General features: G+C 42.2%; 2 protein-coding genes and 1 long non-coding RNA gene across 6 annotated transcripts in view; 1 reads left to right on the top strand and 2 right to left on the bottom strand.

The window, feature by feature from the left end:
* Positions 1 to 3,556, top strand: part of cep162 (centrosomal protein 162) — a 54,599-nt gene extending 51,043 nt beyond the window's left edge. For all 3 annotated transcript variants that reach the window (XM_040008420.1, XM_040008422.1, XM_040008421.1), the window contains exons 25-28: positions 1 to 133; positions 205 to 303; positions 2,041 to 2,175; positions 2,662 to 3,556. The exon at positions 1 to 133 is cut by the window's left edge and continues 9 nt beyond it. In XM_040008420.1, the coding sequence (XP_039864354.1) occupies positions 1 to 133; positions 205 to 303; positions 2,041 to 2,175; positions 2,662 to 2,862 (568 nt within the window). In that variant the 3' untranslated portion in view covers positions 2,863 to 3,556. The remainder of the gene's footprint in view (positions 134 to 204; positions 304 to 2,040; positions 2,176 to 2,661) is intronic.
* A 1,995-nt stretch (positions 3,557 to 5,551) lies between these two features.
* Positions 5,552 to 8,170, bottom strand: LOC120719316. Its single transcript, XR_005692655.1, has 2 exons — positions 7,908 to 8,170; positions 5,552 to 7,869 (listed from the first exon to the last, which is right to left on the bottom strand). It is a non-coding gene; the product is annotated as an uncharacterized LOC120719316 (long non-coding RNA).
* Positions 8,171 to 8,982: 812 nt separating this feature from the next.
* On the bottom strand, positions 8,983 to 25,096 carry LOC120719315 (cytochrome b5 reductase 4). Of its 2 annotated transcripts, none has more exons than XM_040008424.1 (15): positions 24,661 to 25,096; positions 23,804 to 23,957; positions 18,784 to 18,884; positions 17,997 to 18,081; positions 17,597 to 17,678; positions 17,455 to 17,512; positions 17,177 to 17,270; positions 15,675 to 15,707; positions 15,462 to 15,584; positions 15,190 to 15,330; positions 14,048 to 14,194; positions 13,657 to 13,807; positions 10,154 to 10,240; positions 9,630 to 9,791; positions 8,983 to 9,153 (listed from the first exon to the last, which is right to left on the bottom strand). In XM_040008424.1, the coding sequence occupies exons 1-15, from the start codon at positions 24,742 to 24,744 to the stop codon at positions 9,099 to 9,101; spliced, it is 1,557 nt and encodes a 518-aa protein (XP_039864358.1). In that variant the 5' UTR covers positions 24,745 to 25,096; the 3' UTR covers positions 8,983 to 9,098. The 2 variants fall into 2 exon arrangements, with proteins under 2 accessions (XP_039864358.1, XP_039864359.1); XM_040008425.1 differs by lacking the exon at positions 24,661 to 25,096 and adding an exon at positions 24,162 to 24,579.
* Between the last annotated feature and the right edge of the window lie 1,997 nt (positions 25,097 to 27,093).

Genomic DNA, 27,093 nt, shown 5'->3' on the forward strand with positions numbered 1-27,093 from the left:
GGAGTTTGAAGAGCAGCTATCCACTACGAAGGCAGAACACTTTAGAGTGTTGGACCACCTGCGGGCCACCCATGCACTCGAACACTCAGACTCTAAGGTTGCAGAACTGACTAATAAGCTGAGCACTCAAGAGGTAGGGCTCCCTCATCAAGCAGCCTCTGCACAACATGAGCCTCCTGCTTTAACATTCATATGTACCTGCAGATAATGATGAATCATCTGGACAAGCAGCTGAAAGAAATGCAGGGGTGCAAAGAAGCACTGAAAATATCCAGGAGGAGAGAGGATGCTCTGCAGACGCAGGTGAGGAGCTGGAGAAAGATCGCTGTGCTGGCTCTATCCAGGATTGTACACAGAAAGAAAGTATTCAGCAGGGTCATTCAGTATGGAATGCCAGGACTGCCAAAATGAATTAATGAAATACACCATTAAATAATTCATTAAATGTGTCAATAATTAATTAAAATTACAATGGAATTAATTAAATACATATTTATGACATTTAATTAATTATTGACACATTTAATTAATTATTTCATGATGTATTTATTTATTTCATTTTGGCAGTCCTGACCTCTGACTGTTCATGAATTTATTTTCTCTGTCAGCCTCACCCATCAAACTAAGTGGGCGGGGTTAACGCTGCCACTGCATCTTCTCTAACATCTGATTGGTTACTGTGCAAAGTAAGTCAAGACAGGTCAATCCTAGATAATTGATCGCTGGTGTGGACTTGGGGCAGCCAGGTATCCCAGAATGCATTTCAAATCACAAGCAGCAATGGTGGTGGCACTCTAAAATGTCACTTTTTAAATACCGTTTGTCTGTCACCAACTACACTTTCAATAATGTTTTAGCCGTGAATGTAGTGGCGTAAAGTTCACGTCTACTCAGCTGGCCAAAATAGAACATGTTTGCAAAAGTGCTCCGATGTTTTCGGAGATGTTGCTAGCTAACATCCAGCTGACGGCGTGCACCGAGCTCACAGCCCCGCTGTTCCATCGTAACTGTTTTTCACGTTTACCAGTTAGATTTGTGTGTTCCACATGTTGCATCCGCAGATTCTCATTTTCACCGAACGGTCGTCTCTTTCCGCCTGCTCTCATGTCCTTATGTGTCTGTAACATAAATAACGAGCTGACATTTTCCTCACAACACCAGCGATCAGCTGACCCTCAGTTTACCTGCACACATCCTGCTCACCTGTCAGCTGATTAACACCTGCTGCTTATTCAGTAAACACACAAATCCCGTTTGTCGTCTTTATCCCAGGTCAGTCACTCTGACGGAAACACAAACTCCAGCAGCTCTGAGCTCAGGAAAAAAAAACAAATTTACTTGTCTTGTGCAGAACAATTCGCAGACATTGTGTTATATCGAGCTGCAGCTGCCCACGTTAACCTGTGACCATCACCAGGTAACGTGGGCGTGTTTCCTGAATAAGCAGCAGGTGTTAAACAGCTGACAGGTGAGCAGGATGTGTGCTAGAGCGCTGAAGACATTCCTGGATATGCTGACCTCGCTCCGTAGTGTACAGGCCTCCGAGGCAGCAAAGGGGGCTTCCAGTTTTCACTCATGATCAATATTCACAATAAAAACATTAGTCGAACAGCGTAAGGCCTGTACGTGTTTCATAGTGTCTAACAAGCTTTGTACAGTTAAACCTAATGGTTACTACATGACGGAAACACCGACATGTTAAAGTGTATGCGTTTATACACAGGTCACGCTGATTATTGAACAAAAAGCACAACGATCAGATGTTAACTGGGCTTTTTTGCTCTCTCTACTTAAACTTAAACACACTTTGTCTGCGTGGGTCCTGGTAATTTAATTGATTAATTAAATATGTCATAAATATGTATTTAATTAATTAATTACAATTACAATTAATTATTGACACATTTAATTATTTATTTAATGGTGTATTTAATTAATTCATTTTGGCAGTCCTGGCATTCCATACTGAATGACCCTGCTGAATACTTTCATGTTCCTTTTTTTAAACCAGCTGATTAGCTGCTTCTGTCTTGTGTTTAGCTAACCAAACTGCTGCAGGAGCTGAAGGAAGCTAAAGAAGCTTCAAGCTCAGAGGTGAAACTCCTGTGCACCTTGGAGAGGAAGATACTGAACATGGAGCTCAGACACCAGCACAGAGAGAAGGAGCTGCAGCAGGTACCAGTGAGGGCCCAACTAGCTGACAGAAACTGGAACCCAGAACCTGATGTGAACCTGTAGTGACCCCTAAGGTCAAGATTCAGGTGTTTTAAATCAGCAGTTGTGATAAACTTTGAACACAGGCTTGGACATCCACGGTGGGTGATCCCCTGAACTAACCACGTTCAAACAAAAGCAGTTCTGGATCCACATTGTCAGCGTAAATGAAACTAACTTGAACTAGTGGCAAACTTGTACGAAAACGTAAGCTGACCTGAATGTTATGCTGTAAATGACTTTAAACGTCTCCTGGACTCTGGGAAACCGTCTGCGAGTCACACAGACATCGGAGTTAGACACACTGCTGAACCTGTGGCCAAACATATACGCTGTTTGGTGGAGAAGCTTGTGCACTTCCCCTGATGACATTATCCACATAGAGGTCAGATGAAGTAGTTCTACTGTATCAAATACAACCTGAGGTCTTTTGTTTGTGTCCTTCAGGTGCTTGGGGGGGCGTGGCAGACGCCAGGTGATGATTTGCAGTCTGAGCTGGAGCACTGGAGACGTCTGGCTCAGGACAAGAGCAGGGAGATGGATGCTTTCCGCCTTGAGCTCGACTCCATCCTGGACATCCTGAGACATCTGCAACGACAGGGAGCGGTTCTGCCGACTCCTGAGCTCGCCATTCCACAGAGGAGTTAATACAACGTTTGAAAGCTGAGACTGTGAATGCTGCACTGATTCCATGCCAGTGTGTCAGCAATAGAAGTTTCTACTTGTTATTTAAATAACTATCTATTTTTATATTTTTCATGTTAATGGTTTATTAGGATCAGTATTGCACCAAAGACCTGCAGAGACTGGCTTACCATCCCTGCCTCCACAGAGGAAACAGTCGTGTGAAATAAAGAAACCTCTTGAACATCATTTTGTTTTTTGACTGTTTTACATGTCTAGATATGACAGCAGGGCCTGCAGATAAAAGTAATATACTTGATCACAACCACAATATGAGCACATATTTAAATATTCTGCAGTAAAAGTTCTCCTTATGGCCCCAGTGTGAGGTGGAGGCCAAGTCTCAGCTAACAGTGGCCGGCTTGGTTAGCAGCCTGCACCCAAGCATGGCTGCTGCATAACATGCCCGTCAGTTGTTATCCTCTGCAGGTGTTTTTGATGGGACTCACATTAGAGTCTCAATTCTTCATCTTTTCCTCTGTTTCAGTGCCTTTGCAGGTCAACTACATGCCACACTTTGTAATAAGAAATCAGCTCCAGATTCAACTTATAGATCCAATTTGTCTTCATTATCAGACTTTCCATCTTCTTGGATTCTTTGCAGTTTGGTGGTCCTACATGAGTTGGCAATATAATTAAACCCATAGCGGTGAGAAAGGTTTTTTGTTACAGTCATTTGTCAGACTCTTACATATCTATAGCAGCAGAGTCATTGAATCAGAGTTTGAAACTCCTGGTTCTGAAGACTTCATGTACATGCCGTTTTCCTTGTGATCACTCTTTCAGTTAAGTACAGAAAACTGCAGCGAGTAGCCATATTTAAGTCTACTATAAAATCTTCAAGCGAGCAAATACATTAATCATCGATTCATGCTCAAGCCACTGACGAGGAATGCTGTCAAACCTGATGTCACTGAGTGAAATACGGATTTGATCCCCTACAACAGTCTGTGGCAGCTGTGCGCCCATGTGGGACACCGATTACAATCAGTCAATTACAGACACTACTGATCTTAACTTGTGTTTAAAGCACGCTGCCTGTCTTCAGAGTCAGTTTCTTCCGCTCCAGCTTCTCTACGACCATTGGAAAAACCAAAGAGCTGTCAAAAAATGTCAGGAACGAGGCTGTGGACCTGCACAAGGCTGGAACGAGCTACAAGACCAGCAAGAATACTGAAGATTGTCGTGGTCTTCCAACTTGACAGTGATTGCCAACATACTGCCAAGGCAACAAAGGAGCGGCCGAGCCAGTCTCCAGGCCTCGGTACTCAGGAGGGAGCTGAACTTTCTTGTTGTTTAGCAGCAGCCAAGAAAACTACAGGAGTTTCTATAAAGAGGGTGGAACAAAGTCCTTCCTGAGATGTGTGCAAACCTGGTGACCAACTACTGCTGTGCTTCGAAAGAATCGTTTTTCCATCAAGTGTTAAGTCATGTTGTGCTTGGTGTGATATAATATTTATTTCACTCATGACATGAAAATCTATTTAAGTTTTTTTCTGTTCTTTCTGGATACTACCATGAAATTTGTGACTGTTCGTTTCTTTTGTATGTAAGTGAACTTAAAGCAGGGGGTTAAATTAATAACTGACAAAAATACTGGAGCCTTTACTATTAACTCCTGTAAGCTCCTGGCACTTACTGCGCTACAATCAGGAGGTTTTTGTGTTGCCAGAAGTTCAGAGGTCTGTGTTATTGTTTCAGCGGAGCACTGGCAGCTTTTACACTTTATGCATCTCAGGACGTCTCTGACACCTGGCTGCCACTTTGTGGATGAGTTGCTGAATATTTTGTTTTGGAGAAAATACGTCAGATCACGAACACAAATTCTCAACTTTGTTCCAGCAGTTATCTACAAACCTCTAGGTTCTCATAATTTTGCATCTCTTTGTGTTGGCGCCTGACTCTCTCAGATGAAATGCATTTGTGTGATAAAGGATGTGCTGGCTTTAAAATGACCGACCGACCGACCGTGTTCATTAACACTGTTTTAAACTGGTAAACATAAGACTTCAAAAAGAAGTGGGAGAAAAAGTTATTTAACATAAATAACATAAAATCATGTGAGATGAGAGAAGGATTCTCTCAATTACACTGCAAAGGCATTCTTAATATAGTGTTAAACATCAGTTTAGAAAAACACCCAAAAAACCGTGCTAGATGTCTCTACTGGACTACTGTGTTTGGACACACTGGATGTGCCATCGTTGAGGTTCGTATTGTAGGCAGTGAAGGATGTCCCAATTTAGAGGTTCATCCAAATACAGCCTACAAATGCATCCTACATTTCCCAGGATTGGAACGATGCACCTGCTGGATCCTTTGTTGCTTTATTATTCGTTTTTGAAGGCGTTGCACGGGTTAGCACCCTCACACCTTTCTGGTCTTTTTAATTGGTACACCCCAAAGAGCTCACTGGGGGTACGGCTCAAATGCTCCTGTGCCGAGGTCCAGATTAAAGCACAGAGGAGATCGGGCCTTTGCTGGAACTGCTCCTACTGTGGGACAAACTGCTCCTTCACATCAGGACCTCCCCAACATTGGACTCTTTTTAAACCCACTTTTGTTCCTTGGCTTTTAAATCAGAAAGAGTTTGTATGACTTTTATTTGTCTCATTTCTTACTTAAATCTTCTCTTTTTATGCTTCTTTTTCTTAAATGTTATCATTTCTTCCTATATTTTTATCTCTTTTGATTACCTTAAATGTACACCCCCTTGGTCAACAGTCGCTGTTTTAAATGTGCTACATAAATAAATTTGACTTTGACAGGATCAGGGCATGCTCCTAATGAGACGACAACAGTGTCCTGGGGCATTCCCCCCCCCCACGTCTCGATGGTCATTGCGAGCTCCCGGACAGTCTGAAGTGCAATCTGCCACATGAGGCCAGGCATTGTTGGGCTCAGGCCCGATATCTAATGGCAGTCAGGTGCTCAGCCTGCAGAGGTCTGTGCCTTCCTCTGGAGGAGTCCTCAGACCAAACCGTTCATCTGCACGATGTTACGAGCAGCATAATGTTCTCTATGGTCTGTGCAACGTCAGAACTACTTCATGGCACCAGTAGTGACGCTGACCCCTGCTGCCTGAAGCAGCCCAACAATAATGTTCAATGGAAAACAATATTAGTCTGACAGTAGTGTTAATGTAGTGTTTGCTCTTAACACATGATGTCGTCCCCTGTGTTAGAGAGCGGATTGTCAGAGGGACCTATTAGTGTGTCGCACAGCAAACGAGAGCCTAAACTCAATAACAGCTCTCGTGAATAAACTACCTGATCTTCTGAATCCCGGGAAGGTTATGAAGATTAGTAATCAAAATTAAGACGGCTTTGGATTAGACTGTTTTATTGTCACTGAAAACCACAATACTCAAACTATGACACAAAGTTTGGTATCTAATGTGAAGTGGAAACGATATAACATCATTGTCCGGAGTAACGAACATGAATGAAAGAGAAGCCTACAGAGTAAATATGTACATGGATTCACAGTATTTGCACAATGTTATTTTTGTGTGCTTGTGTGTGTTTAGGGTTTAAAATGTGACGACGGTGTTCCTGAGCTGGTTGTTTCTGGATCAGAGGTTCCTGAACCTCGTTCTTCCCAGAGGGAAGCAGGGAGCACAGACTGTGGTCTGGATGGGAGGATGATGTTATGAACCTTCTGCAGACTGTGTTTCCAGGTTGTGTCTGCGATACGGGGCAGCTGAGCACCACACTCGGTGTAAATGCTTTCATTTGTCTTTACAGTGTGCAGTGAGATGCCCATCTGCTACAAAACAGCCAATGTTAATTCACCACCGCTCTTATTAATACATTTTACACACGAGTTTTGTGCTGTGAATGAATTAAAATAATCCAAGATTAGAAATGTTTCACCTGGTTTAACCTCTATGTACTGTTAACTGTAACTTTTGCATTCAGCTGCAAACACAGTGTTTGTATCCACACATGTGTAAAGGAGATGTTAGTTATTCTTTTCAGTATCAGTGCAGGTGTGAAGCCTGCTCTGGCTTTATTGATCCGGATTTATTTTAATGAACCTCAGAAAATCTGATTGGTGTCAATTTATTTTTCCACAAGTTCAAGATTGTTTGTTCCAGCCAAAGCTACAGGCTGCCCTTACAAAAAATGCAAGTTTGAAGCCTTATGTTAAAGGAGAGCAGTTTCCCTGAACCCAGACTGTGAGCTGGCATTACTGATATGACACAAACAGCTGTGGCTGTGGTGTAGCTCGCACACTAATGGAATCTGCTGGATTCATTTTTGTTGCAGCTACATAGCACATCACGTTGTTCTGTCTGCAGCCTGAATGTCTTTGTTGCACAATTCAAGGGTTGTGTTATCCCACTGCAGGAGCAGAGGAGCCATGCTGGGGTACTTTTGGGCGTGACTGTAACAGTGGATGTGCGTCCCTGACTGATAAGTCATGTTTGGTGACCAAGTATTGATGAAGTTTACCAACTGTAATGTAAACGATGTTTTCTAATTGTATCCACTGACCATATTATACCCATTCAAGACATGCATGCAGCATGGGCTAGACCCCAAATGCTAGCTAAGCCTAACTACTGGCTTAGACGTCACCCAGCTTAACAAGGTCAGGTGTTGGGAAACCAGAACAGGACAGATGAGAAGCTGCCTACACGGGTAAGGACAGGAAACATGGAACTGATGTAACACGGCTACGCCAGCGAACCCACTCAGAGAGGTTATATGCATAAATGTGATAACTATGAACGGGCAAAGAACCAAGAAACACCTGGTAGCTCAGTGCTATAACCTTTTGAAACTGAAGATCCGGAGACTGCAGCCCAATGGGAACAATGTGCACCAACTATTGTGGGAGGAGCTAAAGGTAAATGGACTGGTTCTAATATAGCGCTTTTCTACCCAATCTGAGCACTCAAAGCGCTTTATACAACTTGTTCATTCACCCAATCACGCCAGCACGTTTCTAGGCTTCCAGAGCTACCTAACATTCACACCCCGATGGATGCACTGAAGAGCAACCTGGGATTAGTATCATGTCTTCTGGTTAGTAGGTGACCCGCTCTACCACCTGAGCTACAGCCACAGGTCGGCACTGCTGAGGCCTGTATTATGTAGCAATGAGTTTGATATGATCAAAGCAAACCTTTGAATTTACCCTGAGCAACGTTTTTAAAGCCCCGGGAAAAGGCTGCTTTACTGGCACCATGACCAGGCGGTGGTGCCACCATACCATGCTAGGAAGCACGTGGCGTTCATTAGAGTTTTCTTTTTGATAGTTGGAAAAATGGTGTTGGCCAGAGGGGCCGATGGCGCGATATGGCAGCCTCGCTTCTGTCAGTCTGCCCCAGGGCAGCTGTGGCTACAACTGTAGCTGCCTCCACCAGTGTGTGAATGTGAGAGTGAATGAATAGTGGTATTGTAAAGCGCTTTGGGTGCCTAGAAAAGCGCTATATAAATCCAATCCATTATTATTATTATTATTAAATCTCCTTCTGTTGCAACACTTTTCTTTAGCAGGCAGAGATACTCCTGGGACATTTCATTGTTAGTAACCTTCTACCCTCGTAGCTGTGTGGCATAACATCCTGCAATGTGAACTCTGTGTTTTTACCTTACAATATAAAGCACCTCGCAGGGATTGCTGTTGTGATTTTAACACTTTATAAATGAAAGTGAATTAAAAACTAGAGGCAGGTGATGAGGTTCTGTCAAGGCAGAACTGAAGGTGCAGTGTGTTTATAAAAATCAGCAGGTTGGACTCAGGCTGAGGTGTCACTGGCTGTTCACTCCTCAAAGCATTCAGGTGAGCAGCAATTACACAATCAAAATAGAAATATGCCCAGTGAGCGCAGGGTACCTCACTGACGAGGTTAAGAGCAGCTTTAAGCTAAATGAGCTGGAGTAGGCATTAAGGCCATGTACACATGATAGCAAACTGAAAAACATTTACTCATATATATATATAGCAAATGTTTTTCAGTTTGCTATCATGATGTGTCACGTGTAGAATTTTAAAGTGAAAAACTAATTGAATGTATTTTGGAATAAGGCTGGATCATGACAACTGCTGAATGAATACTTTCTGGATCCACTGTATCTGAAACAGTACCAGTGATATTTCTCTTTATTTATATGACGTTCCTCAGAGCACCTCAAACATATCAGCATCATCAAGTTCTCGATGCACAGAAACACAGTGTTCCCTTCATGTCAACCCTGGAAGGCGTGGAGCTCCTGCTCACTGAAGCCCTGATGCTTCAACAACCTACAAGAAGAGCACACAGGAAAGGAGGTCAACACAAAGCTGAGTCAGTTCACGCTACACATGGAAAATGTTCTCAGTGTGGTGTTGTTAGGCCCGTGCAGCTGAATGTTTTACAAAGATTTCAGATCTTAAACAAGGTGGAAAAATATGTGCCATTAATTACATCAAGTCCTTGGAAAAAAAAAAAAGAACAATAGAGCGCGGAGCTGAGGCAGTTTGGCCTTTGAATTTATAACACATTTCTTATTTAATGATCATATAAAATCGGAGACTTTGCCGGAGTCTATGTGAACATGCTCGCTGCCTGTTTCAATGATATTTCTAGGACGTATCACACGACTGTATTGGCGCTCTTAAATGCTGTGATTGCACACCAAGTGAAACAGTGCAGTCAGTCGAACAGAACATAGATCTCCGTGAGGACGGCTTTTAAATAAAACACTTTGTCAGAGCAGCAGTGCGGTTGTGTTACCTACCCGAGTGTTAGCTCTGTGAAGGCTGCAGGGCCACAGACACACACGTAGCATTTGGACCCATCACGCCTGGACAGCAGCTCAGTAAGGATGGGCTCGTTCACCGGACCTTTCCGGCCGGTCCAGCGTTCACTGGGCTCAGAGAGGACATGCTCCACCTGAAACCTAACACACAGCAAACGGAAGACGAGACACGAGAGCCATTTTACATGTAGACATGTCTCCACAGCCATTCACTTCAGTTGAGAAGAGTTATTTTTCTGACACACCGGCTTATTGAAGCTCCAAAGGCTAAAACAAATATTGAACCAGCTATCTAAATTACATTTAACAGGACTGGCCTAAACTGGTTACTACTCCTCTCCTCATCGTCTCTCTTTCTCTGCATTTTCTTTTTCTTTCTTAGACCTCGGGTTCTTTTCTACCGATGACTCCACCCTGCCGTTTGTTCACATGCACCACCTTAGAGGCTTGTTGTTAACACGACCCACAGTGTGAGGCCCTCCCCAGGCGCACAGCTCCTATACCTGTCGTTATTAGCAGCCAGTTCATCCAGTTCAAAGTGCCAAAGAATGTCCTCTTCTCGTCGGTTAAAAAAGAGCAGCTTTGTGTTTCTGGAGACACACAAACATGTTGTAGGTTATGAAGCAAGCAGCCAACTGAAAAACACTACGACTGTTTTCTCAAACTAGTGTCAAGAGCACAGGGAGTTCACTGGTAAAACACCAGAGGTCACAGTGCACACAGGGCATCTAAGAGCACAGTGTCAGAGCCTCAAACAAAATATAATCAACCACCCACACATGACAGACAGATGTTGCATCCAAACACTTTTGTTTTCATAAAATGATCAAGTTTGTGCAAACGTATTTGTTGTTTTGTTGGATTTGTAAGAATAAATCAAAGATGGTGAGTGGGTGTGAGACACTAAAGCTGTTGCACAGCTAACCAGATCCTTCAAGCACTCTGAAGTATTGATGGGAATCAAGAACCGGTTCCCAGAAGTCTAATTCCTTGTTAGTCTGCTTGTCTATCCATCCCGCAGTTCCCCTTGCACTTCATAGTGCCACAGTCTTCAGAGTGGATGGACATGACTTTTATTTCTATAAAAGGAGTGCAAACTGCATCCACAGCAGCTGCATCATGCTGCTAACGCAACTTTAGAGCTTTGCAAACATGCTAATGCTAATCTAGCCAAAAACCCAGCGACGTTAAAGCTGAGTGAATGGCGGCCCAGCAGACACACTCTAAGTTACAACAGTTAACATGAGCACCGTTTCTACAGTACTATCACCATGGCAACCACTTTCATCTTTGCTTCGTGGTCACACCTAAGTACTAAGAGAAAGATGACGTGTGTCCTCATTAGGACAGATCAGTGTTGGTGTGTGGGGCTGTAGCTTTATGTGTTTAAATGGTGATTATCACACAGTGTGTTTCAGTGTGTTTTGGAAAAATGCAAAAACGGTGTAAAAAGTAGTGAAACAAATTCCTGGAAGGTAACGTACTGCATTACATTTAAGAAAAGTGACCAATAAGTAACTTTTTTGAGTAATGAAACCCAAAACTGATCACAACAAAGACGGGAAATATCTCCAGTACGCAAACATCTGACCCACAGCATGCAATGAATGCAGGAATATAAGGTCTTTGCAAGTCATCTTTTTTGTTTGCATGTTTGCTCTCTTGTTGTTTGTTTGTTTGTTTCTTCCTCTTGTTGTTTCTTTCTGTTGTTGTTTGTTGGCTTCTTTCTCTTGTTCTTTGTTTGCTTCTCTTGTTCTTTGTTTGCTTCTCTTGTTGTGTGTTTGTTGCTTCTCTTGTTTGTTGTTTTTGTTTGCTTCTCTTGTTGTGTGTTTTGTTTGCTTCTCTTGTTGTGTTTTTTGCTTCCTGTTGTTTGTTTGCTTCTCTTGTTGTGTTTTGTGTTCTTTATCTTGTTGTTTCTTCTTTGTTGTGTGTTGGCTTCTTTTCTGTTTGTTTGCTTCTCTTGTTTTTGTTGCTTCTCTGTTTGTTGTTCTCTGTTTTGTTTGCTTCTCTTGCTTCTCTTGTTGTTTGTTTGCTTCTCTTGTTGTGTGTTTGCTTCTCTTGTTGTGTGTTTGCTTCTCTTGTGTGTTTGCTTCTCTTGTTGTTTGTTCTCTTGTTGTTTGTTTGCTTCTCTTGTTGTGTGTTTGTTTGCTTCTCTTGTTGTGTGTTTGTTTGCTTCTTGTTGTTTGTTTGTTTCTCTTGTTGTTGTTTGTTTGCTTCTCTTGTTGTTTGTGTTTGCTTCTCTTGTTGTTTGTTTCTTCTTGTTGTTTGTTTGCTTCTCTTGTTGTTTGTTGCTTCTCTTGTTGTGTGTTTGCCTTCTCTTGTGTTGTTGTTTCTTTGTTGTGTGTTGTTTGCTTCTCTTGTGTGTGTGTTTGCTTCTCTTGTTTTGTGTCTTCTCTTGTTTGTGTTCCTTTCTTGTTCTTTGTGTCCTTCTCTTGTTCTTTGTTTGCTTCTCTTGTTCTTTGTTTGCTTCTCTTGTTCTTTGTTTGCTTCTCTTGTTCTTTGTTTGCTTCTCTTGTTGTGTGTTTGCTTCTCTTGTTGTTTGTGTCCTTCTCTTGTTGTTTGTTGCTTCTCTTGTTGTGTTGTTTGCTCTGTTGTTTGTGTCCTTCTCTTGTTGTTTGTTTGCTTCTCTTGTTGTGTGTTTGTTTGCTTCTCTTGTTCTTTGTTTGCTTCTCTTGTTCTTTGTTTGCTTCTCTTGTTCTTTGTTTGCTTCTCTTGTTCTTTGTTTGCTTCTCTTGTTGTTTGTTTGCTTCTCTTGTTGTTTGTTTGCTTCTCTTGTTGTGTGTTTGTTTGCTTCTCTTGTTGTGTGTTTGTTTGCTTCTCTTGTTGTGTGTTTGTTTGCTTCTCTTGTTCTTTGTTTGCTTCTCTTGTTCTGTGTTTGCTTCTCTTGTTCTTTGTTTGCTTCTCTTGTTCTTTGTTTCTTTCTCTTGTTCTTTGTTTGCTTCTCTTGTTGTGTGTTTGTTTGCTTCTCTTGTTGTGTGTTTGTTTGCTTCTCTTGTTGTTTGTGTCCTTCTCTTGTTGTTTGTTTCCTTCTCTTGTTGTTTGTTGTGCTTCTCTTGTTGTGTGTTTGCTTCTCTTGTTGTGTTGTTTTGCTTCTCTTGTTGTTTGATTGTTTCTCTTGTTGTGTGTTTGTTTGCTTCTCTTGTTGTGTGTTTGTTTGCTTCTCTTGTTGTTTGTTTGCTTCTCTTGTTGTTTGTTTGCTTCTCTTGTTGTTTGTTTGCTTCTCTTGTTGTGTGATTGCTTCTCTTGTTGTGTGTTTGTTTGCTTCTCTTGTTGTTTGTGTCCTTCTCTTGTTGTTTGTTTGCTTCTCTTGTTGTGTGTTTGTTTGCTTCTCTTGTTGTTTGTGTCCTTCTCTTGTTGTTTGTTTGCTTCTCTTGTTGTTTGTTTGCTTCTCTTGTTGTTTGTTTGCTTCTCTTGTTGTTTGTTTGCTTCTCTTGTTGTTTGTTTGCTTCTCTTGTTGTTTGTTTGCTTCTCTTGTTGTTTGTTTCCTTCTCTTGTTGTTTGTTTGCTTCTCTTGTTGTTTGTTTGCTTCTCTTGTTGTTTGTTTGCTTCTCTTGTTTGTGTGTTTGTTTGCTTCTCTTGTTGTGTGTTTGTTTGCTTCTCTTGTTGTGTGTGCTTCTCTTGTTGTTTGTTTGCTGTGTGGTTGTTGCTTCTCTGTTGCTTTCTTGTTGTTTGTTCTTCTCTTCTTCTCTTGTTGTTTGTTTGCTTGGCTTCTCTTGTTTTTGTTTCTTCTGTTGTTGTGGTTTTGTTTTCTCTTGTTGTTTGTTTCCTTCTCTTGTTGTTTGTTTCCTTCTCTTGTTGTTTGTTTCCTTCTCTTGTTGTTTGTTTGCTTCTCTTGTTGTGTGTTTGTTTCTCATGCCCTGGAGACTCCTGATACAGTTCGGGGAGGCGACCAACAACCAGATGGTTGCTCCAAGTACATTGATTTATATAAATGAATGCACTTACTGATCAGCACTGAATACAAAGGTGTCACTTATGAGCGCTGCTTCTGAAAGTTTGCTCCTACCTGATGGTTTCGATGTCTTCGAGGGCCGCACGGATGAGACGAGCCATGGGCGTGAAGCCTGTGCCTGCAGCTATTAAGTAGAGGTTTGTAACATCACGAAGAGGGCGGAGACTGAAGGTGCCTTCTGGACCACTTACGGCCACACGGTCACCTAGAAGAGTAAACGCGTCATTATTACAACAGTTTCCACAGATTAAACACCTTCATCAAATCAAAATTCAGAACATTATTTACTGTTCGATGGCGAGTTGGTCGCGTTATTGTGCCACACGTGGAAAAGCACACATTGGTTTTTTTCATTGTACTTTTGTTTGTTACAGGTTAAGAAAGAGAAGTCACTGGACCTCATCCATGTTCCCAGCCTGGGAGCTGCTCCCTGAATGTGACTCACCGACACTGAGGCTGCTGAGGTGTGGGGTGAACGCTCCACCAGGGTAGACTTTGATCATGAGGTAGAGGTCTGATTCCTGTGACCCGTTCTTAGAAGCTGCTGGAAATATGTGCTCCACTGGAGTGTACGGCCTCACTACCTCCACGTCTGCATGTAGATAACAAACAGTAAGATTTACAGCTGTGCCCGTCTCGGTGATGTCACACTCCCAGAAACAGCCCAAGGTCAGAGCTGTTTCTGTCTGTGACAAACTAATATCAGCATTTTACTCACTGACCTGTCATCACTTATCTAGCTGTGCTCATTTTTAACTATAGTAAGGCTTAGAATGAGACTGATGGAAACAGTTGTCACAAAAATGCGCAGTGATGTAAAAAATCATTACATAAAAATTCGAAATCACATATGAATTGAATTATACACATTTGCAGGTCACTGAGTAAAGTAAGTAGCGATCCCCTACAACTCAGCCACACAAAGGCTGTGTGCTACATCATAATGAACCGATTAGTCAGATACTCCTGAAGTAACAACCAGAGAGCTGTGACAGGACATCAGGACTGCAGACTCGGGAGTGGAAGAGCACAAACCCTGAGATGTGTGCAAACCTGCTGACCATCTACTGTTGTGCTTGCCAACAAGAGGCTCTCCACCAAGTGCAAGGTCATGTTTTCCATGTGGTTCAAATACTTATTTTACTCACTGAAAATCACTTTACAACTTTTATGTAATGTGTTTTTCTGATTTTCAGTTTCCGTCCTCTCCACATCAAAATGAAACGAGCACAATAATCAGATTTTATGCCTTATGCTGATTTTATTTGGAGGTTAGCAAACGCACACAGGCGGCAGCACTGGGGACCAGTTTGTCCCACTGATGAAAGAGGGCAGCACATTATTCTGCACAGGAGGCCTGCAAACTGAATGCACCTGGTTTAAGACACCAACAACAAGGATGTGAATACTCTGTACCACTGTGTACTTCATGGTTGTAGATGATAATGAAACATCCCCACACAATATAAACTTTCTAACACTGCTCTATGTTCAGCAGCTCACCACACCTGCTTCCACAGGTGTTTTTAAGCTTCCTCTAAACTGCAGCTTATACACGTTTCACCAGCTGCCTGTGCGACTGCTCACCTTGGACGAGCGCTTTCAGACAGACGTGTTTCCCGACTGGCACATGCATGACAGTCCCAGCAGGGAGCTGCAGTCTGAACAGGTAAGTGTTGTGGTTCACCTCAGTCTTAGACACCAACACACAATCCCGATAGAAGAGAGCTGTAAAACAGGGAACAGCAAAGTGGTCTCCTATGCATCTTTCTTTTTGTCTGAGCACACAGCATGCAGGAAGCGAGTGGAGCGATGTGAACGGGCTGCACAGGCACATCTGTGATGCTGTTGGAACCCACCTCGGTCCTTTTGGCGTACAAACGTATTATGGGACTCCAGAGGTTGACCGAGACTCGCCCATTTTCCGTGAGCACCTTTGCGTATGCTAACCTGGATCTTTCCCACGGAGAAAGCAGTGTGAACTGTAGATGATAACAACTTACCAGCTTAAGGACAAGAGCAAGACAGTGAATGTTCATTTTACAGAATCTGTTTTCAAAGATGTTGTTCACCTGCAACATTTTCCTCAACTTCATCAGAGAGACCTGCAAAAGCACGACAGTCGATTTTACAAACAAAAGCATTTATTCATAAGCTTGAAACTCACATTAGGGCTGTGTTGACAGAAGCTGTGCTAAAAGCTGGAGGAACAATCTCCACAGGAGAAAAACTGGGGCTTCCACAAGTAACAGCACCTAAAAGTCTCATTAGACATTCAAGTAGTTCTGGCACCAAATCAAACCATAATCTGATTTTAGCTAAATCTGGATACCACCGATTCACACCTTTATAAAGCTAAGCAAAGACCAAGACTGCAACCCCAGCTTTCAGATCGTCTATGGTGAAATGCTCAATGACAGCAGAAAGAGAAACATCTGCTGTGACTTGTGAGGGGTGAAGAGAACAGAGAGTCAGCTATAACACATGTGGGAGCTAACAAATATCTCTGTAGGACTTCCACAACTGAGGAATGCTTGGGACAAAGCTCTTGTGTAGCTGTGGTCAAACGTTTACACATCATGGGCACGAAACTCAGGCTCTCTTTGGGCTTTTAATGATTTCTTGGAACGGCTCTTTTCCCAAAGTGGACTGAAAAAAAAAAAAACAAGAATTGAGCACACAAATCTAAATCCATTTTGTATTTTCTCTCATCAAATTCAAACAGATACATACAGGCTTAAATACTGTACACACATCCCAACTAATACTTGACTAAATGTCTCTCGGTATGTTGAACCTTGAACAGTTCGTTTAAATTGGTCAGTTTTACACATATTTCAATACAGTTCAGCTCGGAGCTTTGGGAAGATTAATGTTAACCTGCTTTATGCAGAACAACAGCTGTCCGGTCTGGGATCACTGTCCTGTGCTGTTTTAACTGCACCAGGACCACTGGCAGCAAAGCAGCCCCACAGCACGATGCTACCACCACCATGCTTGACAGCTGTTCTGCTGTTCTTGGGGTGGCGATAGCTCAGGAGGTAGAGCGGGTCATCAGCTGATCTACCGACGTGCCCATCAGAGTACGAATGCGTATCAATGTTAGACAGAAAGAACTTAAGCACAGATAAAAGGTGCTTGTACGGGTGAATGAGGCGTGCTGCATGAAGCTCCTGCTCTCGTCAGTGTAGCTCAGTGTTTGCCTCATGTGAGTTATTGTAGTTTGCTTTTCATAGATGCACCTATGCTGCCGGCCTCGCAGCAGGGCCACGTTGATGACCCCAGGAGCCTTTTACAGCCGAGGTGCTTTTTTAAAGTAGTGTATCACACTTCCAGCCCAGCAGCTCTTTAAGGCCTCTTAGCTTAGTGCCACACCTTACACAACCTTACCTCCTTACACAAGTCTGCTATGACTGACAGGCAGATGATAACAACAGTTAATGAAAATGTTTCTGTGTTTGCCAGATTGGACAGCTAAGAGTTGGGCTTTCATTATGTAGAGTGAAAGACTGCTGCAACGACACAGCGTAGTGAGCTGCGTAGGATCGATGCAACACAGCAATAAAATACTCACGCAAATGAATCATGTAGGACATTTTCCCCAGCAGCACCTCCAGTCGAAGAACACCTGCCTTTAGATCGACAGTGGTACAGCCTGAGCTGGGTATCTGACACATACAGATGGTACAGTTACTGTGTGCACAGCTGGTACTGGTTGTACTGGTTAGAGGAATGAAAGCAACACAAGACACAAGTGGAGCTCAATAACAGTCAGGGCCTGGATGCACACAGTGTAGAGGGGGGGCATGTGAAGAGCTCCACCTTACAGCACATCACAGGTGGAGCGATTACCTTTCTTCTGGTATAAACAACCAGATGAACAGTCCCATCAGTCTGGAACCAATCGTACCTGCAGCAACAGGAAGAAGAGGATTTTGTCACTCGAGAGCTTCCTTATCAGATGTGTTCTTTAGCTGTTTACTGTCCTTCATACCGAGGGCGAGAGTCTTTGTCTGGAAGAGGAGCCACTGAAGTCGGTGAAGCGAGGCCAGTCACAGGTGGGGGAGGGAGGATTGCTATGGCAACAGACGAAACCATGTTTGGTGCAGCAAAAACTTTCAGTTGGAATAACAACAACACATCATACTAAACATGAACATTCACAGCATGACTCAATTATATTTATGTGTATTTATTACAGATGTGCCAATAAACTGGTCACAGCTGCACACATGTTTATTTTTTAAACACAACTATGGCAGCACCAGGATGTAGCGTCACAGCAGTTTCTACATGTATACTTGTGAGAAGCCCCCCGACCCCCAGCTTCATAGACTTAGTTAAAGGCTGTGTTTTTCTGCAGAGAGTGTAGACGGATGTAAATCTCTGTGTACCTCTAACAGCTGTGGCGGCCTTGGTGCTCATCCTGCCCACCAGGCACTCTTTCAGCATAGACTCATAGTTGACCCAGCGATGGACCTGCTCACAAACACACATATGCACTCATCCAAGTCAGTCTCACCCCAACCAATCACAGCAGATGGCCCCGCCCCTCCCTGAGCCTGGTTCTGCTGGAGGTTTCTTCCTGTTAAAAGGGAGTTTTTCCTTCCCACTGTCACCAACGTGCTGCTCACAGGGGCTCATATGATTGTTGGGTTTTCTCTGTATCTATCAATGTATTGTCTACTTTACACTATAAAGCCCCTTGAGGCGACTGTTGTTGTGGTTTGGCGCTGTGTAAATAAAGCTGAATTGAAGCTTGGAGCTTACAAATCTATATCATACTGCAAACACAAGTCCTGCTGCAGTCTTACAGAGTTATTTTCACCTCTGCTCAGCTTTGCCCGTTAGCGAGGCCCCACTTTCACACATGAAGCCAACAGGAGAGTCGTTTTAATTGACTGTGAGACTGATAAAGAACTATGTCACAGTCTGACGCTAAAATCGAAGCTAAACACATCGGCATGACTAAACAAACAAATCCTGCCTAGAATAAAGAGCGGACATGTGAAGTCGACTCTGTAACTGATTTATTGATTCCAGTGATGCTTGATAGGAAAATGAGCCTACAGTCGCTTCGTGTGCACACTGGTAAACCAATTAAACGTTTACCACTTATCATAAATCTGCAGATGCATTCCAGACTATACAATACACTGCATTTACTTTTTGCTTCCATACCTGGTCAAAGAGTTCAGTTCCATCTACTCCTGCTGCCTTCATCAGCTCCTCTTCTCCACCAGGGTGGTAGTCCATGTAGGCGCTCACATTATACACCATACCTGTCAAAAACATCCACACAAACTTTTATGTGTATTAAGTTGTGTTTGTCCTCTGCAGACAGAAACAGATAAAACAGTATAAAACGATTGTTCAATATTATCATATTTTTAATTAATTATATTTTTAAAATTACACAGAATACACCCAGAAAACCCAGCAAAGGTCCCACATTGTGAGCGTGCACGCACTCTGCTGAGAAATCAGCTGTGTTATCAGTGACTGGGCTCCTCACACAGAGAGGCCTCGTCCTCAAAGGCTGCAGCACGTCTGCTTTACCTTAAATGAAACAGCTTCAAACTAGGGCGGGCCATGTTTATCGAATACACGCGAGGTATCGCGAGTTTTTCCACGTGCGATGCATAAATGGCTTTATCGTAACCACTGAGTATACGTCGCCATGGCAATATTAAGCTGTCTGCATGTAATTCACTGAGTTTTTTTTCTGCCACACACTGCAAATGCATCACTAATTCCCCCCTCCCAACCTGACACACTGCACTCAGCATGCGTGTTTATTTACTACAACATCGGGAAAAACATGGTGGCGGCGGGAGTTTGAGACTCGCTGTCATTTGGATTGCACCAGTCGGGGGTTTTTGTAGTCGCCGTCTACACTTTTGTTTAGACCGTTTTTGTTTAAGCACAAAGGAGCACATTTTTAATTTCAGTTGTTGTGTCTGATGAAACATTGCTCGATGCCCTTTTCTGTTGCCGTGATCTTTTGTTAAATATCAGTGTTGTTGACGACAGAAAGAGACGAACAGCATCGTCACTGTGACAAACCTCTGTGGTGAACCCTCATAATGTCCTCCTGATACCACGGGACCCCACTTCATTTGACTGTTTTTAAAAGTATAAAGTATAAATTGCCAATCAATTCAGTGTTACAGCTTAGTTTTACTTAAGACCAACACATGACCACAAAATGTACCCTACATGTTACATTTTGGGCAGTGTTTTGACACTATTTTTTTATTCCATTTCAAATGTATGTCTGATAAATCCTCATTTATACAAAATGTTTCTTTGTTTTTGGGTAAAAAATAAATTAAATCATCAGTTATCGTGAGGATCGTTTCATAACCAGAGTCGGCTGCTTTAACAGATGATCACAGACGGGTTTATGTCAAAGTTAATGTAGGAAACTGTTTTTAAACTACAAGTTTTTTACTGGCAGCAAATAATCACATCTGTTGTCCTCTGGGCTCAAAAATGCCCCCGTTTGCTTTGACTGTTTAAAAAGCAACAAGTACTGGCAAAGGAAAATTGTTTTTATATAATGTGATCAGCTTCATGAAATGTATTCTTTTATTGATCACTAAGCAAATGTCTACGTGACTTTTGACATGTACTTTTGTGTGATAAACAACTAATAGCTTCCTCTTTCTGTAAGAACATACAGACTTAGAAAAAGGGGAACCTCAGCTCAGAGTTCTTAGAATAAGAAGCTATTTGTACACACACACACACACACACACACACGCACACGCACACATACGCACACACACACACACGCACACACAGACAAGTATAAATAAAGCACGCAGACAGTGATGAGACGCAGGTTGTGCGTCCATGACTGCCCTCGCGAGTAAAGACAACTGCAGTGTTTGTGTTTTCTAACTCAGGTGTCTTAGCTGAAGAACTACGGGGTGATTTAAAGAAATCCCCTGTCAAGTATAAAATATCATTTCTGTGTTTCAAGGTTTTATTCATCTTTATTTCAACTCATTACCTGACAGTTTTCTGTATTTTGGCATGGTAGGAACTAGGGCTGCCACGATTTGTCGACTAGTCACGATTACGTCGACTATCAAAATCGTCGACGACTGATTTAATAGTCGACGTGTCGTTTGAAGCTTTGTAAGATCGCAAAAGACGCAGAAGTAGCAGGATTTAAGAGTGTAATAACGGACTGAAACAGAAGATGGCAGCACTGCATGTACAAGGATGCCAGCTGCCGTTAAACCCCGAAGAAGAAGAAGCAGCTGTGTCCCAGAATTCATAGCGCGGCCCAGCTTAGTTTCCAACAATGGCGGTAGCTAGTTAGTTTTAATATTACTCTTATTATTCTTTCTGGGTCACAAAATAAACGTTTAACATATTTTCAGGCGAGAATGTAGCTGTGTAAACCTCAAATATCGGCTCAGTTTATCAGGACACCACATATTTTCAAAAGCGCTCCGACGTTTTCGGAGACGTCTGTTACCCACTAGCTCGATAGCTAGCCGGGGGCTAGGTCACTAGCGCCGGGAGAACACCGGACTCCCGGCAAATTGTTTTCAAACCCACCGCTGTCTTTCGCGACTCAGGTTAAATATATATGAGTCACTTAGATAAATTAAAAATGTTGTTGTTTGGCTTTTTTTTTTTTTTTTTTTTTTAGTATTTTATTTGTTCTTGAGTAAATCGGTTTGGCTGAGATTAAAGTTATAGTTTTTACACAGCTGAATAAACGTAAAGCAGACAGCTGATTATCAGAAGTGTGAGATGCTGGAGAATATACTCCGGTGTCCTGTTATATTTTAGATAGCAAGGAGTTTATTAAACTTTACCGAAACAATCTGCAAATTTCATTAAAATTGAATAAACTATCATCTTGTCTTTATTTTTAGTTAGCACCTTAAAAGCTTAAAGCTGTAAGCTAATGATAGTTATATAAGAGCAGATGCTGCTGGTGCAATAAGCTGTAGTTTTACGTCCAGTGGATGATGATCTGATTAGTCGACTAATCGCATAAATAATCGGTGACTAGTCGACTATCAAAATAATCGTTTGTGGCAGCCCTAGTAGGAACACCAGGGCATGGGTCTGAGTGAAGGCAAACTTTCATGAGGACAAAGGCGTGTCCATATTTGACCCAAGTGCAGGAGGAAGCTCAGGTTTATTCCTCTGCACTGGTCCCATCATGGACAGCTTTCTTTCTGCAGTTGCAGGCCAAGGGTCATATACAGTAAACAAGCTGTTACAGGTGATTGTTTTCTTTTGGAAACCTGCAATGTTAGGGACAACTCGCGTGTCCTGACTGCAGGACAGACAGTTTGCCATCGCACACTAGCATGTTCCATGTACAGCTGGACCTGCATCACATGCTGCCCATGTTTTTATCTCACAGTTCCCTGGTTTACTTGGATGTTCTGTTGGACAGAGTCCTCTGAAGAGGACTTGGTGCTCATACAGTCACATCAGTACCAGGATCTTACATCACAGCAGGAGAAACACCCACTTGTTCCATACACCTCAAATGGGAGCACGTTTGTGTCATGAACGATGATCATCTATTGTGTCTTTATCAAGAAATTATGTCCTTTTTTTGCTTCTATGATTAATCTTGTGTCACCTTTAAAACTTCTCTACCAGACTCAGGATGTCATAAACTGGCCGTAGCGACTCTACTGGATGCGCGGCAGTAAGAATCAACATGTGCCTACAGCTGCACTGGAGGCTTGTGAGCATACTTTTTTTGTTTTGTTTTGTTTTGTCTTTTTTTCTTATATTTGACTGTGCAATAATCACTGTGCAATATACTCACTCAAATGAGCAATCCTATTTATCCATATTGTATATTCTGTATCTATATATGTGTATATATGGTGTATTTATGCTTATATCCTTACTCTCATTCCCCTTAATGTATCTGTAACATGCAACTTCTTTCGGTGCTTTGCTAATGGAAACTGAATTTCCCGGAGGAACCCACCCGAGGGATTAATAAAGTTTCATCTAATCTAATCTAATCTACTTTGTGTGTATGTATTATTGTAGGGTCTACCTTACAATATGAAGCACTTTGATGCGGCTGTTGTTGTGATTCGGCGCTGTATAAATAAAATTGAATTGAATATAGAGCACCTGCCTCCTCATTGTGCTGCCTGTTGTTGTTGTGGTTGTTATGACCTTTGCTTGACCCCACACATCAGTGATCCAAGATCAAAGATGTTTGAAAGCAGTATGTTGTGAAAATACGAGTCTTTGCAACACTTTGTACTTTGGGGTCATTTTTGTCCCCGAGGACAGCAGGTGTTATAAAATCCAATAAAAAGCCCATAAATAACTCAAATTACTTAAAACTTATTCCAGTCATGCATAGTATAGTACTGAATAACTTCTGTTATTTTCAGACCATCTGATGAATAAAAAACACATTGTTGAGAGCAAAACATTTCTTTAGAGGACAAAAATGTCCCAAGGACGACACAAGGGTTCAAATAAAACATTTCAATTCATTCAGATTTTTTGTGTTCAAAGTAGAAAAACATACTGAACGGTGGATTTGAATGAGTACAGCTGTGCAATGTTGGGCCGTGTATGGTTGAGAATCACATTTGTTTTTGGAGGTTATTCAGACATATTGTGATATGTATCGTGTATCGTGATACAGCCAAAAAACATCGTGATATTAGATCTTCCTCATCGCCCAGCCCTGCTTCACACCAGCGGTATAACAGTGACATGGTCGATCATCTGTGAGGCACATGAGACTGACACTGATATGGGTTATGTTATATGTGTTAGCGGGCCTGTAAGGTCGAAGCAAACAGTATTATTGTCAGTGAATAAAATTCTGCTGTAGGTAAATCAGAAGGACCTGCTCATTGAAGTAAACTCAATAAAGCCGACAACATTTAGTATTTTGTTTTCTTTAGATGCACTTTGTGGTTCATGGTGTTTGTTGAATTTTGAAAACTGAGCAAAATCTATAACACATTACACTTTGCAACTTTACCGATCCATGAAGAGAAATGGTTTTTAACAGTTACCTGGGGAAACCACAGAAAAATTAAAAGTGCTAAAAGTGACACAAACTCCACGTTGTGTCATGAGCCTATCAACACAGATGGCCTTATCAAAAGGACAAACTTCACAAAGAGAAGTGCCATGAAGTTTTCTCCAAGAATAAAGGCCTCTGCAGACTCACCTCGTATGCAGGTCCAGCAGTCCTCTCTCCTGTTGTGTTTCCGCAGTTCTTCCTCAGTAACTTCAATGAGGCGCCCTCTGAGTCCAGTAAGATCTTTTCCACTCTTGGCAAACCGAATCCAGTCCATGAGACTGTGGCCCGGCTTCAAGGCCACCTTTGAGGGCAGAGTCATGAAAAACGTTAGGAACTCGTTTTAGACAGCAGAGCTCTGGAGCTTTGTGGAAACTCAATTCTGCTAATATGCCAGATGTTAATGGTGTGACATTCAAAACCCCAAAACTCTGAACGAATAAATACCGCTCTCTAATGCAAAACATAAATCTGCCATAACAGCAACCAGCCTTGTTACTTCACATACACAACAACTGATGCATCCCACGAAGCAAGCTCTGGCATTATTTTACGTTTACTTATTTAGCAGAATATTTGCTTCCGCCACTGAAAAAACAACAAACAAAAAACATTTTCACTTTGAATAAATTAGGCATGAACTCGTTGTTGGATTCGACATTTCCAGGTAACAACGTGAAATCTTGATTTATGTGGCAAAAAGTGTTCAGTTGTTTTCATGAGCGGAAACGACGACACAGCTGTCTCCAGATTACTCGGTTATTTCCACTGCGAGTTTATTTTATGTGCCAAGTTGAACTCACTGACTTATTTGCCAGAATAGAAGCTCTGATTTATTAGAACAATAAAGAGAAATGTAAATAAGTCAATTGCGCAATAAATATTTTGGAGGATAATTAATAAATGGTTACAAAAGTAAAGAAGGGAGAAAGCGCATCAACACAATAAAGTGTGTAACGGGCGTGTGCGGGTTTCACGGGTGTTCGGGGATCCAGAAAGTGAGTTACCTTGTTCCTCCCGGACTGGCCGGACGGAGAGACCCGCTGCTGGGAGCTCGGTGCCGGAAAGGACTGGGTCGGGACGTTTAACATGTTGTGAACGGTCCGGAAGCAGCCCCACTTTCGTACAAACCCTGTTTAACCAGCGGCAGTTTAACACAGTCACACACAAACACCAGATATCACAGTGCTGTCATGCTGTCGGCGGTGCTAGCTCAGGACACATCTCAGCCCAGCAGTGCTGCTAGGCTAAGCTAGGCTAACAGGTCAACGCACTTTAGAGGCAAAGCTAAAGAGTGAGACTTCGACTGAAGTTAATGTTCGCGAGTTGAAAGAAATATTTAATAATCAAATCCAGTAGTTCTCCTTATCCAGGATGTAAGTGCGAACTACCGCCCGGCTTAAGCTTCCGTAAATAAATAAGACTACATTTGTCGCACAGTCTGACGACAAAGTCAACACGTGAAGTCATCATTTTGCGACGTCGCTGCTTCGCGACCAAACAAGTTTAACGTGAGCAGTTTATCTTTCTGTATTCTTACGATAAAAATATGAATTTAAGAAAATGCTCGATTATGATCCACCAGATTCTCCCGTGTCTGGGAGCTGAGATCGTCATAAGTTTGTGGACTTCCCAGTTGTTTAGCTTCTTTCTAGACTTCAAATCAGCTAAAGCCTCTTTCCAGTCTTATTGACCGAAGTCAGTGATGCTGTTCATACTTTTAAATAAATTCATTTCAGCTCAGTTTTATTTTTATAATACCAAATCACAGCAAGAGTTGCCTCCAGGTTTATATTGTATGACAAGGATCTTACAATAACGCAGAGAAAACCCCAACATGGGAAGGAAGGAAAACTCCCTTTTAACAGGAAGAACCTTCCAAACAGGCTCAGTGAGGGGCAGCAGTCTGCCCCAACTGTAAACATTGTAAAGTGAGTTTCATCTTTCATCAATTATTTATGTTTTGTTGCTTTCATTCTGTATTATGTGTGTATTTTTCTAAATCTATAGTTTATTCTTCAATTCAGCTGCCAGTACACTAATCAATGCGATTTGCCAGATGTTTCCAACACAACTCTTTCATATGAACACGCTTGTATCAGTAAACCCCAGGTTAACTTAGCAGGCTGATAACCAGCATCATGCAACCACTTATCCTGACCGTCAGTGTTAGGGGAAGTGCTTCCAGGTCATGAAAAGATACTCTGGATATGTTGAACTTGCTTCATAGTACAGAAGGCTCAGAGTGAACTCTAGAGTTACCCAGATCAGCCCACACCCTGCCTTGTAGTACAGGCCTCAGGGTTTCCTCGGGGTGCTGCAGTTAAGACATTTACAAACAACATCAGCAAAACATTGGTGACACTGTGTGATGTCTTTGGTAGGGTGTCACTACAGAGCAAGAGGAGCTGCATCAAAAACAACACTGATTACACCACTCAGAAAAACTCACAACAATTCAAAGTTAGCTTGAATAGAGTCGGGTTAGTTACACTGACATGAAAACACACCTGAAATTAAACTGCTGAAAAAAGTGACAACAGATGAACTATTTCCTCCCTCACTCCCGCCGTCATCTTCCTCCTCCTCATCATCTGAATCTGTCTGGTTGTCAGCTGGCATTGTGGAAACGTGGCATCTTCATTTCAGTGTTACTACTGTGCACTCTAAAAGACATCATGGCAGCTGGAGGGTTTGCTTTTCAAAGGCTAATCTGCTAAGAGGATTAATGGACAAGAGTGCCCAACCTTCACAATAAAAGTCTGTATGTACCTAGTCAAGACTCACGGAGAGAGGGTTGGTAGAGAGCAGTAACATTAATGATGGCCAGGCTTCATGAAGTGTATTATTGAATATTTCAGTGAACTCAAACTGTTTGGTAAAATGTAGTCTAAAACTATAATATGTGTTCTTGGTTCATTACTTACTTGGACTTGTGTTATTTGATATTTTTCTTGCTTTGCTGCTGGGTTTGCAGTAACTCATACCCCAGCACGTGGAACTTTAGTGGGCATCGCTACAAGTTGTTCTATGTTCCTCCCTGCAGGTGGCAGCAGAGGTCAGCAGTAATGACTGGACGGGTTACATCAGTCTTTGTGGAAGTTATTTTGTTGCCTGGATGGATCAACACAGAGTTAGAGCTCAGTTATGTCAGATTGGAGTGGACATGTGTTAGGATGTGAAAGTGTTTGTTGCCTCTCCATGTTCATGTTTCAGTCCTTTTTCTTTAAGTTCTCCGTCTGCTTGAATCTTGTGCGTGTATTCTCTGTTAGTCCCAACTGTACTATATTTAAATGAGACTTTTGCTAATGTGCATGTCACGTAGCAAATAATAACTATAATTTTCCTTTCTATCTCCTTTTTTGTCAGTCCTTCTATGTGTCCCTGCCTCCTAGCAGATCCAGCTGAAGGCCAGATAATTACAATTTCAAAACCATTTG

Source organism: Simochromis diagramma, unplaced genomic scaffold (genome assembly GCF_900408965.1).
Source record: "Simochromis diagramma unplaced genomic scaffold, fSimDia1.1 OVJJ01000313.1, whole genome shotgun sequence".
In the NCBI taxonomy this organism is placed as follows: Eukaryota; Metazoa; Chordata; class Actinopteri; order Cichliformes; family Cichlidae; genus Simochromis; species Simochromis diagramma.